The sequence below is a fragment of the Oncorhynchus mykiss genome, chromosome 6 (assembly GCF_057628025.1).
Source record: "Oncorhynchus mykiss isolate SJ-2025 chromosome 6, ASM5762802v1, whole genome shotgun sequence".
Classification (NCBI taxonomy): domain Eukaryota; kingdom Metazoa; phylum Chordata; class Actinopteri; order Salmoniformes; family Salmonidae; genus Oncorhynchus; species Oncorhynchus mykiss.
In genome coordinates, this window is record NC_143027.1 from 12,015,001 (window position 1) to 12,030,000 (window position 15,000).

General features: G+C 43.4%; 2 protein-coding genes across 5 annotated transcripts in view; both read right to left on the reverse strand.

Moving 5' to 3' along the window:
* LOC110525271 (uncharacterized) overlaps positions 1-2,670 on the reverse strand; it is a 19,387-nt gene extending 16,717 nt beyond the window's left edge. Inside the window, exons 1-3 of one of the 2 annotated variants that reach the window (XR_016496513.1) lie at positions 2,600-2,670; positions 1,130-2,408; positions 828-966 (exon numbers count right to left, since the gene is read on the reverse strand). Coding sequence is in view for 1 of the 2 variants with exons in the window: in XM_090237016.1 (XP_090093142.1) it covers positions 828-966; positions 1,130-2,354 (1,364 nt within the window). In the remaining variant the exon portion in view is untranslated. The remainder of the gene's footprint in view (positions 1-827; positions 967-1,129; positions 2,409-2,599) is intronic. The other variant, XM_090237016.1, reaches the window with a different exon arrangement.
* A 9,492-nt stretch (positions 2,671-12,162) lies between these two features.
* The window catches only part of frmd3 (FERM domain containing 3), an 89,707-nt gene continuing 86,869 nt past the window's right edge, over positions 12,163-15,000 (reverse strand). For 2 of the 3 annotated variants that reach the window (XM_036979418.2, XM_090237017.1), the window contains one exon: positions 12,163-14,437. In XM_036979418.2, coding sequence (XP_036835313.2) covers positions 13,752-14,437 — 686 coding nt within the window. In that variant the 3' untranslated portion in view covers positions 12,163-13,751. The remainder of the gene's footprint in view (positions 14,438-15,000) is intronic. The other variant, XM_090237018.1, reaches the window with a different exon arrangement.

Genomic DNA, 15,000 nt, shown 5'->3' on the forward strand with positions numbered 1-15,000 from the left:
AAGTACCTGGATGTGCGTATGTTCTTCAGGTTTTATACACTAATGAATACACCACGCATGCTGCTGTCTTTCTGAGTGCAGGTGCAGTCCCGCTGATAGACTACAGAGGGCAGTGTGACTCCCTTTGAGTGTGACTTGCCACAGGGCAGCTTCCAGTGTTTTTTGTGGAATTAAAAAAGTGCCGGTACTCACTTAAATTTTTTACAAAAAATTGTGTTATGCCATTTCGCAGACGCTTTTCTCATGAAAGATGTTACCATGGCAGCACTTCTCATGAAAGATGTTCCCGTGGCAGCTCTTCTCATGATAGACGTTACCGTGGCAGCATTTCTCATGATAGATGTTACCATGGCAGCTCTTCTCATGATAGATGTTACCGTGGCAGCTCTTCTCATGATAGATGTTACCGTGGCAGCTCTTCTCATGATAGACGTTACCGTGGCAGCATTTCTCATGATAGATGTTACCATGGCAGCTCTTCTCATGATAGATGTTACCATGGCAGCTCTTCTCATGATAGATGTTACCGTGGCAGCTCTTCTCATGATAGATGTTACCATGGCAGCTCTTCTCATGAAAGATGTTACCGTGGCAGCTCTTCTCATGATAGATGTTACCATGGCAGCTCTTCTCATGAAAGATGTTACCGTGGCAGCTCTTCTTATGATAGATGTTACCGTGGCAGCACTTCTCATGAAAGATGTTACCGTGGCAGCTCTTCTTATGATAGATGTTACCGTGGCAGCACTTCTCATGAAAGATGTTACCGTGGCAGCTCTTCTCATGATAGATGTTACCATGGCAGCTCTTCTTATGATAGATGTTACCGTGGCAGCACTTCTCCATGAGTGAAGGATGACCAGGAGAGGCTTGACCTTTCCCAGAACCTCCAGGAATGACCGCGACCTCTGACACGAGCCTGACTCCTGACACCAGGTTGACCTCCGCTGCTCTTGGGCTGGATCACTGACCAAAGGCAAACAAAGAACACACCCAGAGATATCATGGTCTCTACAACACACAGAGCTGTATGTAATGAGTGTGTAGGTCATCGCTAGGTAAGGTAGGTATGCTGTTTTATTTATTTATTAGTCTGAATAGGATGCTGGGTCCTATATTAGAGACATACCTCTACTGTTCTTCACTTCTGAACTCTTGAATGGTGCACGCCTCCCCTCGTTGTGGATGTCCTGATGGACATGTTGCTTAGCAACCACCAGCTCAGCACTCAGAGGTTGCTCGGAGGGGTCAGCCGTTTGGTCAGCAGGTGGGGTCATGACGTCAGCAGGTAGGGTCATGATGTCAGCAAGTAGGGTCATGACGTCTGCAGGTGCTTGGTTCTGCTCTGTTCTGAGGTGGTCCAAACGGGACACACACAGCAGATACTCCTCATACACACTCAGGCCCTCTGACACCCAGCCATTGGCTCCCCAATCTAGATGTTCACCCTCTAGTGCGACCCTAGAGGATCCATAAGGCATGATACTACTAGTTCCCTCAAGGCCTGTTTTTGGGTCCTCCTCCTCCGCCACCGCCTTCTCATCTTTCTGTTCCTGCATTCTCAAAACTCTGTCCTCTCTCTCTCCACAACCCCCTTCCCTTGATATGAGGTCATGGGCTCTGGATAAAGGACCATATCCAGGCAACCATAGGATAGTGTCACTGTCCACTGAGGAGCAACTGTCTCTGTCTCTTAGGCTCTCACTGATGGAAACACCATCTCTCCCCTCAGGATGAGGAGCTATTGGTTTGTGGGGAGTCTGGTCTGCCTGAGGGTTGTCTACACCAAGGAAACGTGGTTGGTCATTGTTATCCTCTTGTGGCCCGGAGAACAGGACCAGCTCCTTATGCCCAGGATTCTCTTTAAACTCAGGCCCAGAAAACTCACGGCCACCTGGGGTGTGGGAGAGAGTGTGGCAGGGCAGTGGGGTTGTGTATGGAAGCCTGGTCAGAGGCTCTGATTGGCCTACCATGTTTTCTCTCACATTTCTGATTCTGACAAGATTGTGAAAGGTTCCAAGGGGGGAGACAGCAGCTCTTCCACCGACCTCGAGTCGATGCGCTGCTGAAGTAGAGTGCAAATGCAGGGAGGAAGGGGAGGTTCTGCTGAGATTGTGCCCATCCTGACTGGTCCCGAGGAAATTCTTAGCCCAGTCCAACACATGGCGTAGCTTCTGCTGCTCAGTCAGGACTGAGCCCTCCAGGAGACCGGGATCCATCTCCAGAGAACTCTCTCCGCTAACACTCACTGTTAGACCCAGAAGCACACTCCCCTCTGACCCTCTGGTTACACCCTCTGACCCTGTGGCCACACCCAGTATCATGTGAACTACATCATCTGACCCTGTCTGCATTCCCACCGTCCCGTCCTCTCGCTGCTCCCCGTTGGCACTCCAATCATACCCATGCTGAAATCGAAATGACAGAAGTTGGTTGTAAGGTTGTAAACATACTGTATGCCATCTATGCACTTAAGTAAAATCAACAGACCAGAAGTACAGACACGAAACTAGTAGCCTACACACATATTCAACTGAAAGTGGTTTGCCATATAAACATTTACTTGTTGCTATCATTTGCTATAAGAATAGCTTCTTACCCAGAAGTCTCTCCACTCCGGTCCCTTCAGCTGCTGAGCTGCTCACACAAACGTTGTTATAGAAACAAGACACATACTTACTCACCAAGGGAGACTGCAGCGAGAGACAGCCCACTACAGGGCTTGGCCAGTGTCTCCATAGCGACAAATGTAAATACAAATGTATACCCCCATAGAAAAAGTAAACGCATGCTTTCAAAGGACAATGCTTTATAGTAGAACCAATATTGTTTCCACATTAATAATGCAGGCATAGTCAACCACATAAATAGAGCTACTCTGCAAGACCACGATACGGAGACTATGGACTGTGAAATCTGAGAAGCGACACTTGAGGTCCTTCTTTCTTTCTATGATTTTTTTTACCTTTATTGAACTCCTTGACTATAATAGCTGACTGCAAGAGCACTGTGTGTCCACTTTCATACCGAGGCCTGTGCTTATTTATCGTTTTAGATGACATAAGGTTCTTTAGCTAAGTTATTGACATGTTGATTTACTCATCATACCAAGAAAGAAAGAAAATGGCTCTGCATTCATTGTGTACAATCTCCTTTTAAACACCCGTCACACCCATACACTAGTCACGTACGTACAGTACACCATGGGGTAGAGTTACATAGGCATTAGGTAAACAAAATGGGTTTTAGAATTTGTATTTCAATGTACAGTCCACATAAACCACAAGCTTAAAGGCCCAGTGCAGTCAAAAACATAATTTCCCTGTGTTTTATATATATTTCCACACCTGGAGGTTGGAATAATACTGAGAAAATGTGAAAATAATGATAATGCTCTTTTAGTGTAAGAGCTGTTTGAAAAGGCGGCGGGATGGAGTTTTTAATAGGGCAACAATAAAGAGAGTTTTCTGTTTTCCTCACAGTCGTTGCTTTTTGCTAAGTAGCTATTCTTGTTGAATTATTTTACTGAAAACAACCACAGCAAGGTACTTAATTGTTACCCAGAAATGATTTGATATTGAGATAAAAATGGCTACATTGGACCTTTAATTAACCTTATTTTATTTGCCAATATTATTAAAATATCGTGATATGTTTTCTGATTGAAGGTTGCGCTAATTTCAAAAGTGTACATGCTCTTTTATGTTCAATAAATGCATCAACTTAACAGTACACCATATTTCAATATATATTCATTTGGGGGGCTTTATTGTGGCAGTATTAACATATAAAACAACCATGTTTTTCTTTGAACATACAAACATTCAAAATTCACTTTACAAAGTTCATAAGGCTTTGTGTTCCAGCTGTGGTCAAACAACTGAAAACTTGCTCTTTTTTTTTTCAATTTACTCCCAGAGTTGTTTTAAAAGAGACCGAATAACAAAAACAAGTCCTACAAACTGATAACAACAAACAGCTACGGAGGGTAACGCTGCTATCCGTGCAAAACACGTCACATGCCCATTTAACATCGAAATAATCTATGAAAGAACATCCATCTGTACCATGTGATGTCTTACAGGTTTGCATATACGTGTCATACACCTGGACGATCTTTTTTAATCAGATCACTTAAGAGAAAGTGGGTGTGGGTACGTATGACATCAACTCGTGTGATTGCATGTTGTTTTTTAATCACAGTATTTGTGCCGAGCAGTCTTGACGGCCAAATCAGCAGTGTATAAATTGCATTTCAGTCTTTCAACTTGTGATGACATAGCTTTATCACTAGCATGGTACTTTCAACTCTTAGTCCTTAAAACACTGATTGAAAAACATTAAAAACAAACGAAACATGTTCTGTAGCTCAAATAAAAGAGCTTCACTGTGGGCAGTTTCCCTGCTAAGAAAACATTATAGAAAGGCTGAGAAATAGATAATACAAAGGAGAATGCTACGGTGTTATTGGGATTCAGAACTTTATCGTCCACAGAATACCACGGCCTTTGTCATAGGCTGACTTGTTATGATATGGATAACATGACGTGTGTGTCCATGCTAACATCATCAGTGACATCTGTTAGCAATAAGGTCAGGTGTTAGACATCTAGCTATGTTTATGGTCACAGACACATAAAAGCAACCTATTCTACTTGAGACAACTCCAAATGGACAATAGTCCCCATGTTTTGAAATGCAGTATCAAATGTGCTGGATTTAAATCAAATGAATCTGCTAAACTGGTTTATGGTTCTACATGATCACTGGTTTCATTATGCATTTCCTCTGACCATCATTATAGAATTTAATTTCTTGCCATCTGATTGGCTTCTTTTAATGCCCCAAAAATTTCAGGCGGACAGTTGGCTTCTAGTGGCTTTCAGAATAACGAACGCTGAACTGAAAACCCCCTACACCTCGCACAACGTCACTCAAGGTTATTCTGTGCACTACCCACTGTGCACTACCCACTTGCTAAAATATGGATGTCGTGCATGCATCTAAGCTGGAAGGTAACCTACACATGGGTCGCTTACAAGGGAAAGACACAAAGAAAGAAAGTTCTGCACCACGATTGGCTTTTCTCTATATAACAGTATTTACAGACGAAGGCATGCAGTCTGCAGCTCAGAGCTCATCCACGGCATGAGTGAGGTCAGGCCCGCTAAAGGGTGTGGCCTATTAACAAAGTACTGAGGCTAGGGCATGTCATATTGTACATGTGTATACATTAGGCCTATACATTGTGTTATATGTGTGTGTGTGTGTGTGTGTGTGTGTGTGTGTGTGTAATGTCTCTGAGAAAAAGAAAACAAGTATGTTTTGAAGTCAGTGCCGTGGGAGAACATCTCCTTGGTTCAGCCCACTGTTTAAAGCTGGTTACGCATAACGTTATCGTTTATTCACATGAACACACATTTGATGATTACACTGTGGCTAATAGAATAGGGGTAATGAGAGTGATTTCTGTGGTCATCCTACAGTACTGCAGACAAGTTAAATACATTGTGGGTCATTAAGAGTACTTGTAAATTGGGACCAGAAGATTGAGCTGTGACAATGAGTCAGTGCCTGTGTGTTAGAGAATAAAAGATACAGAATTTAACTGACATTTATGGCTACAAACCTGTTGAGATATAATGATAGGGTTAATTAAAGGATATTTTATATCCACAAAATGTTTACGACTATAAAGTAAGTTGTGTGTTTCAATGTGGTGTTCGTTTAGATCATATTGTGTTTGCACACACAGAGACATAATTCAACGTGCGTATGTCCTTTCCTGAGAATACGGTCCAAATTGATATACACTCAGTGGACAGTTTATTAGGTTCACCCCGTTCACAAAAATGATTCGCTCCTACAGATAGTGAGTCAGGTGGCCGTGTCTTGCTATATAAAGCAAGCAGACAGGCAGGGAGGCATTCAGTTACTGTTCCATTGAATGTTAGAATGGGCAAAACCAGTGCCCTAAGTGACTTTGTACGTGGTATGATCGTAGGAGCTAGGTGCGCTGAATTCAGGCTGTTCTGGAGGCTAATAAACTGGTCATTAAGTGTATTTTGCTATTTCGGCTGATCAGAATTCTGTTCATGCTGTATTACCTTTCACTCACAACCAATTCATCTGAACAAGTTTTTCCCCAACAAACAGCTGCTTCTCTCAATATTACTGAACTTAAGGTAACATAATAAGTAGATATTAGACTGACAGCTGTATAGCCCTCCCATTCAAACCATCACTAACCAATCATCTGCCACGATGCTTCACCACTATCTTACTAATGCATCATCTTATTGGTCAACCACTACAATCATAAAATAACAGCCATGAATGACTTTCCTTTTCTATACAGCCTGGCATTTCAGTTCCGACTGACCATGAGATATACAGTACCTTCGGAAAGTTTTCAGACCCCTTGCCTTTTCCACCTTTTGTTACGTTACAGCCTTATTCTAAAATGGATTAAATACATACAAATCCTCAGCAATCTACACACAATGCCCCATAATGACAAAGTGAAAACAGTTTTTAAAAATGTTTGCAAATTTAACTAAAATTAGAAATACCTTATTTACATAAGTATTCAGACCCTTTGCTATGAGACTCAAAATTGAGCTCAGGTTGCATCCTGTTTCCATTGATCATCCTTGAGATGTTTCTACAACTTGATGGGAGTCTACCTGTGGTCAATTTAATTGATTGGACATGATGTGGAAAGGCACACTCCTGTCTATATAAGGTCCCACAGTTGAGAGTGCATATCAGAGCAAAAACCAAAGGAGAGCCGCACACTCTAGGAGTGTAGTGTATCTATCCAATGTTTCAGCTTGGCTGTCGAAACGTTGGACATTACATTTCTGCATCTGAGCTCCTAGAGTGTGCGACTCTCCTTTTTTTCAAGTTTTCTACTCCGCTAGCCAGCACCTCGCCTAAATAGGTATGCTTAAATAGGTTTATTTTTCTTCTAGAGCAAAAACCAAGCCATGAGATCGAAGGAATGAGACAGGATTGTTTCAAGACACAGATCTGGGGAAGAATACCCCCCAAAATTCTGCAGCATTGAAGGTCCCCAAGAACACAGTGGCCTTCATCATTCTAAAATAGAAGAAGTTTGGAACCACCAAGACTCCTCCTAGAGTTGGCTGCCAGGCCAAACTGAGCAATCGGGGTAGAAGGGCCTTGGTCAGGGAGGTTACCATGAGCCCGATGGTCACTCTGACAGAGTTTTAGAGTTCCTCTGTGGAGATGGGAGAACCTTCCAGAAGGACAACCATCTCTGCAGCACTCTATCAATCAGGCCTTTATGGTAGAGTGTCCAGATGGAAGCCACTCCTTAGTAAAACACACGACAGCACACTTGGAGCCAAAAGGCACCTAAAGGACAAGATTAAACTCTTTGGCCTGAATGCCAAGTGTCACATCTGGAGGAAACATGGCACCATCCCTACGGTAAAGCACGGTGGAGGCAGCTTCATGCTGTGGGGATGTTTTTCAGCTGCAGGGACTGGGAGACTGGTCAGGATTGAGAGAAAGATGAACGGAGCAAAGTACAGAGAGATCCTTGATGAAAACCTGCTCCAGAACGCCCAGGTCAGACTGGGGCGAAGGTTCACCTTCCAACAAGACAACAACCCTAAGCACACAGCCAAGACAACGCAGGAGGGGCTTCGGGACAAGTCTCTGAATGTCCTTGAGTGGCCCAGCCAGAACCCGATCGAACATCTTTGGAGAGACCTGAAAATAGCTGTGCAGCAACGCTCCCCATCCAACCTGACAGAGCTTGAGAAGATCTGCAGAGAAGAATGGGAGAAACTCCCCAAATACAGGTGTAGCGTTATATCCAAGAAGACTCGAGGCTGTAATCGCTGCCAAAGGTACTTCAACAAAGTACTGACTAAAAGGTTTCAATAATCATGTAAATGTGATATTTCTGGTCTTTATTTTTCATAAATTAACAACAATTTCTAAAAACCTGTTTTTGCTTTGTAATTATGGGGTATTGTGTGTAGATTGATGAGGGAAAAAAACAATTGAATACATTTTAGAATAAGGCTGTACAGTAACAAAATGTGGAATAAATCAAGGGGTCTGAATACTTCCCGAAAGGCACTGTATTCTACTGTTGCTAACATCACATATTTATGTTAAAACTCTCAAATCCACTTGCCAGGTGACTGACTGAAACCTTCAATAATATCACATTTAGTTCAACACAAAACAGACAGTTAACCAAACCTGTGCCACCTGACTCCAATGACATCAGAGAATCTGAAACAGTTCATCTGTGTTGTAAAAGATTGTGCTATATCTTTGTAGTAAAACCCATGGTGCTACCAGTCAAGTCGAGTGACAGTAGTCTTTAAAAATAGTTGACTTTGACCCCCAACCCATAGCTTCAATAAACTTGTAAGTAGATCCTCTGACTGAAAAATTCCTGAAATACTTTGCATCACATTTATTTTTTTACAAAACATTAAAAAGAACTTTAAAGATTTTATTTAGATCAATATTCATTTTTTTTTGTAAATATACATATATACACTATATATACAAAAGTATGTGGACACCCTTTCAAATTAGTGGATTGGGCTATTTCAGCCACACCCGTTGCTGTCAGGTTGCTACACCTCGCACAACGTCACTCAAGGTTATTCTGTGCACTACCCACTGTGCACTACCCACTTGCTAAAATATGGATGTCGTGCATGCATCTAAGCTGGAAGGTAACCTACACATGGGTCGCTTACAAGGGAAAGACACAAAGAAAGAAAGTTCTGCACCACGATTGGCTTTTCTCTATATAACAGTATTTACAGACGAAGGCATGCAGTCTGCAGCTCAGAGCTCATCCACGGCATGAGTGAGGTCAGGCCCGCTAAAGGGTGTGGCCTATTAACAAAGTACTGAGGCTAGGGCATGTCATATTGTACATGTGTATACATTAGGCCTATACATTGTGTTATATGTGTGTGTGTGTGTGTGTGTGTGTGTGTGTGTGTGTAATGTCTCTGAGAAAAAGAAAACAAGTATGTTTTGAAGTCAGTGCCGTGGGAGAACATCTCCTTGGTTCAGCCCACTGTTTAAAGCTGGTTACGCATAACGTTATCGTTTATTCACATGAACACACATTTGATGATTACACTGTGGCTAATAGAATAGGGGTAATGAGAGTGATTTCTGTGGTCATCCTACAGTACTGCAGACAAGTTAAATACATTGTGGGTCATTAAGAGTACTTGTAAATTGGGACCAGAAGATTGAGCTGTGACAATGAGTCAGTGCCTGTGTGTTAGAGAATAAAAGATACAGAATTTAACTGACATTTATGGCTACAAACCTGTTGAGATATAATGATAGGGTTAATTAAAGGATATTTTATATCCACAAAATGTTTACGACTATAAAGTAAGTTGTGTGTTTCAATGTGGTGTTCGTTTAGATCATATTGTGTTTGCACACACAGAGACATAATTCAACGTGCGTATGTCCTTTCCTGAGAATACGGTCCAAATTGATATACACTCAGTGGACAGTTTATTAGGTTCACCCCGTTCACAAAAATGATTCGCTCCTACAGATAGTGAGTCAGGTGGCCGTGTCTTGCTATATAAAGCAAGCAGACAGGCAGGGAGGCATTCAGTTACTGTTCCATTGAATGTTAGAATGGGCAAAACCAGTGCCCTAAGTGACTTTGTACGTGGTATGATCGTAGGAGCTAGGTGCGCTGAATTCAGGCTGTTCTGGAGGCTAATAAACTGGTCATTAAGTGTATTTTGCTATTTCGGCTGATCAGAATTCTGTTCATGCTGTATTACCTTTCACTCACAACCAATTCATCTGAACAAGTTTTTCCCCAACAAACAGCTGCTTCTCTCAATATTACTGAACTTAAGGTAACATAATAAGTAGATATTAGACTGACAGCTGTATAGCCCTCCCATTCAAACCATCACTAACCAATCATCTGCCACGATGCTTCACCACTATCTTACTAATGCATCATCTTATTGGTCAACCACTACAATCATAAAATAACAGCCATGAATGACTTTCCTTTTCTATACAGCCTGGCATTTCAGTTCCGACTGACCATGAGATATACAGTACCTTCGGAAAGTTTTCAGACCCCTTGCCTTTTCCACCTTTTGTTACGTTACAGCCTTATTCTAAAATGGATTAAATACATACAAATCCTCAGCAATCTACACACAATGCCCCATAATGACAAAGTGAAAACAGTTTTTAAAAATGTTTGCAAATTTAACTAAAATTAGAAATACCTTATTTACATAAGTATTCAGACCCTTTGCTATGAGACTCAAAATTGAGCTCAGGTTGCATCCTGTTTCCATTGATCATCCTTGAGATGTTTCTACAACTTGATGGGAGTCTACCTGTGGTCAATTTAATTGATTGGACATGATGTGGAAAGGCACACTCCTGTCTATATAAGGTCCCACAGTTGAGAGTGCATATCAGAGCAAAAACCAAAGGAGAGCCGCACACTCTAGGAGTGTAGTGTATCTATCCAATGTTTCAGCTTGGCTGTCGAAACGTTGGACATTACATTTCTGCATCTGAGCTCCTAGAGTGTGCGACTCTCCTTTTTTTCAAGTTTTCTACTCCGCTAGCCAGCACCTCGCCTAAATAGGTATGCTTAAATAGGTTTATTTTTCTTCTAGAGCAAAAACCAAGCCATGAGATCGAAGGAATGAGACAGGATTGTTTCAAGACACAGATCTGGGGAAGAATACCCCCCAAAATTCTGCAGCATTGAAGGTCCCCAAGAACACAGTGGCCTTCATCATTCTAAAATAGAAGAAGTTTGGAACCACCAAGACTCCTCCTAGAGTTGGCTGCCAGGCCAAACTGAGCAATCGGGGTAGAAGGGCCTTGGTCAGGGAGGTTACCATGAGCCCGATGGTCACTCTGACAGAGTTTTAGAGTTCCTCTGTGGAGATGGGAGAACCTTCCAGAAGGACAACCATCTCTGCAGCACTCTATCAATCAGGCCTTTATGGTAGAGTGTCCAGATGGAAGCCACTCCTTAGTAAAACACACGACAGCACACTTGGAGCCAAAAGGCACCTAAAGGACAAGATTAAACTCTTTGGCCTGAATGCCAAGTGTCACATCTGGAGGAAACATGGCACCATCCCTACGGTAAAGCACGGTGGAGGCAGCTTCATGCTGTGGGGATGTTTTTCAGCTGCAGGGACTGGGAGACTGGTCAGGATTGAGAGAAAGATGAACGGAGCAAAGTACAGAGAGATCCTTGATGAAAACCTGCTCCAGAACGCCCAGGTCAGACTGGGGCGAAGGTTCACCTTCCAACAAGACAACAACCCTAAGCACACAGCCAAGACAACGCAGGAGGGGCTTCGGGACAAGTCTCTGAATGTCCTTGAGTGGCCCAGCCAGAACCCGATCGAACATCTTTGGAGAGACCTGAAAATAGCTGTGCAGCAACGCTCCCCATCCAACCTGACAGAGCTTGAGAAGATCTGCAGAGAAGAATGGGAGAAACTCCCCAAATACAGGTGTAGCGTTATATCCAAGAAGACTCGAGGCTGTAATCGCTGCCAAAGGTACTTCAACAAAGTACTGACTAAAAGGTTTCAATAATTATGTAAATGTGATATTTCTGGTCTTTATTTTTCATAAATTAACAACAATTTCTAAAAACCTGTTTTTGCTTTGTAATTATGGGGTATTGTGTGTAGATTGATGAGGGAAAAAAACAATTGAATACATTTTAGAATAAGGCTGTACAGTAACAAAATGTGGAATAAATCAAGGGGTCTGAATACTTCCCGAAAGGCACTGTATTCTACTGTTGCTAACATCACATATTTATGTTAAAACTCTCAAATCCACTTGCCAGGTGACTGACTGAAACCTTCAATAATATCACATTTAGTTCAACACAAAACAGACAGTTAACCAAACCTGTGCCACCTGACTCCAATGACATCAGAGAATCTGAAACAGTTCATCTGTGTTGTAAAAGATTGTGCTATATCTTTGTAGTAAAACCCATGGTGCTACCAGTCAAGTCGAGTGACAGTAGTCTTTAAAAATAGTTGACTTTGACCCCCAACCCATAGCTTCAATAAACTTGTAAGTAGATCCTCTGACTGAAAAATTCCTGAAATACTTTGCATCACATTTATTTTTTTACAAAACATTAAAAAGAACTTTAAAGATTTTATTTAGATCAATATTCATTTTTTTTTGTAAATATACATATATACACTATATATACAAAAGTATGTGGACACCCTTTCAAATTAGTGGATTGGGCTATTTCAGCCACACCCGTTGCTGTCAGGTGTATACAATCGAGCACATAACCATGCAATGTCCATTGACAAACATTGGCAGTAGAATGGCCTTACTGAAGAGCTCAGTGGCCTTCAACGTGGCACTGTCATAAGATGCCACCTTTCCAACAAGTCATTTCTTCAAATTTCTGCCCTGTTAGAGCTTTCCCAGTCAACTGTAAGTGCTGCTACTGTGAAGTGGAAACGTCTAGGAGCAACAATGGCTCAGCCGCGAAGTGGTAGGCCACACAAGCTCACAGAACGGGACCGCCGTGTGCTCACTACCAAGTTCCAAACTGCCTCTGGAAGCAACGTCAGCACAATAAGTGTTAGTCGGGAGCTTGATGAAATGGGTTTCCATCCACAGACAAGCCTAAGATCCCCATGCACAATGCCAAGCGTCGGCTGAAGTGGTGTAAAGCTTGCCGCCATTCGACTCTGGAGTGATGAATCACTCTTCACCATCTGGCAGTCTGACGGACGAATCTGGGTTTGGCGGATCCCAGGAGAACGCTACCTGCCCGAATGCATAGTGCCCACTGTAAAGTTTGGTGGAGGAGGAATAATGGTCTGGGGAAGTTTTTCATGGGTAGGACTAGGCCCCTTAGTTCAAGTGAAAGGACATCTTAATGCTGCAGCATACAATGACATTCTAGAAGATTCTGTGCTTCCAACTTTGTGGCAACAGTTTTGGGAAGGCCCTTTCCTGTTTCAGCATGACAATGCCCCCATGCACGAAGTGAAGTCTATACAGAAATGGTTTGTCAAGATCAGTGGGGAAGAACTTGACTGGCCTGCACAGAGCCCTGACCTCAACCCCATCTAACACCTTTGGGATGAATTGTAACGCCGACTGTGAGCCATGCTTAATTGCCCAACATCAGTGCCCAACCTCACTAATGCTTTTGTGGCTGAATGGAAGAAAGTCCCCACAGCAATGTTCCAACATCTAGTGGAAAGCTTTCCCAGAAGAGTGGAGGCTGTTATAGCAGCAAAGGGGGACCAACTCCATATTAATGCCCATGATTTTGGAATGAAATGTTCGACAAGCAGGTGTCCACATACTTTTGGTCATGTAGTGTATCTATCTGTAGGCTGTGGCTGTTATGTTGCCAGTGATATAGGGTTGCTCTCAGATCTATGTTCTCTCTCTGTCCCGCCCACTCCGCCATTACTGACAGTGTCTGGGATCAATCACTGACTCTGTTATGAAGAGGAGAGTCAATCAAATGAGCTCCAGAGACATATTTGTCTCGTACCTACTAGAAAATCACTGTCCAATCACAACCAATACCCATCAGCGTGTCAGCATCAGGAGCGAGCAGACAGAAACATGGTACAGAGTGAAAGCAACCCTCCCTCAACTTTCCTCCTCTTCCTACTCCTCCATTTCTCTTTCCACTCTCGTGTCTCCTCTCCTCTTCAGTCCCATCCCAGCCTCTCCATGACCATGCTGATCTTACAGAGGATCCAGCGGCGCAGCGGGCAGTAGTACTCGTAGTGGAACTGCTCAAACTCAGGTGTCTGCCTGATCTCGTGCAAAAACGACACGTCTATGTCCGACTCCAGCAGCAGCAGCAGCATCGGTACGGCAACCAGCAGCACCCCTATCACCATGGCGATGAGGCGGATCGCGCTCAGCACGCACGTGTTCACCCGCTCATTCCTCGTCAGGAGGCGGAGCCCGCTACCTAGCATGCTCCTCCCCACCACACGTGCACGCTCGAAGGCACGGTCACGCACCCTCTCGGCCACCAGCTGGGCCTGGATGTCAGGGTCAGCATGTAGCTCTCTCAGCAGGCGAGCAGGGCTCTGGATGGGGCTCTGGAACAGCAGGTCAACCCCTCCCTGGCCGTCGTCCACCGGCGTGGGCAGCATGCTGGCACAGGGGTTGTACACCAACTCAGAGATGGTCAGGACTCCACTCGTCTCCTCTTCCTCCTCATCCTCTTCCTGCCCCTCTGCCTCCCCCCCAGCCCTGGTAGGGGCCTCCTCCTCCTTGTGCTGCCCCAGAGCAGAGCCCTCCAGCCACTCCAGCTCACGTTCCGTGGGGGTGGTAGATGGCTTCAGGGGTGACAAGTGAACAGAGTCCTTCAGAGCCAGTAGTCCTGTAAAAAAAGAAAGAGCTGATATTCGCTTATTCTTATCCACTTATTTACCCTATTGAGTTCAGTGATAGGCTATCGAGTTTCATGTCAAAACCAATAGCTGATTGTAAAATAAATAGAACAGACTCCAACACTAGAACACAGATCAGAGTCCAACAGTAGAACACAGATCAGACTCCAACACCAGAACACAGAACAGACTCCAACACTAGAACACAGATCAGACTCCAACACTAGAACACAGATCAGACTCCAACACTAGAACACAGAACAGACTTCAACACTATAACACAGATCAGACTCCAATACTAGAACACAGAAAAGACTCCAACACTAGAACACAGATCAGAGTCCAACAGTAGAACACAGATCAGACTCCAACACTAGAACACAGAACAGACTCCAACACTAGAACACAGAACAGACTCCAACACTAGAACACAGAACAGACTCCAACACTAGAACACAGATCAGAGTCCAACACTAGAACACAGAACAGACTCCAACACTAGAACACAGAACAGACTCCAACACTAGAACACAGAACAGACTCCAACACGAGA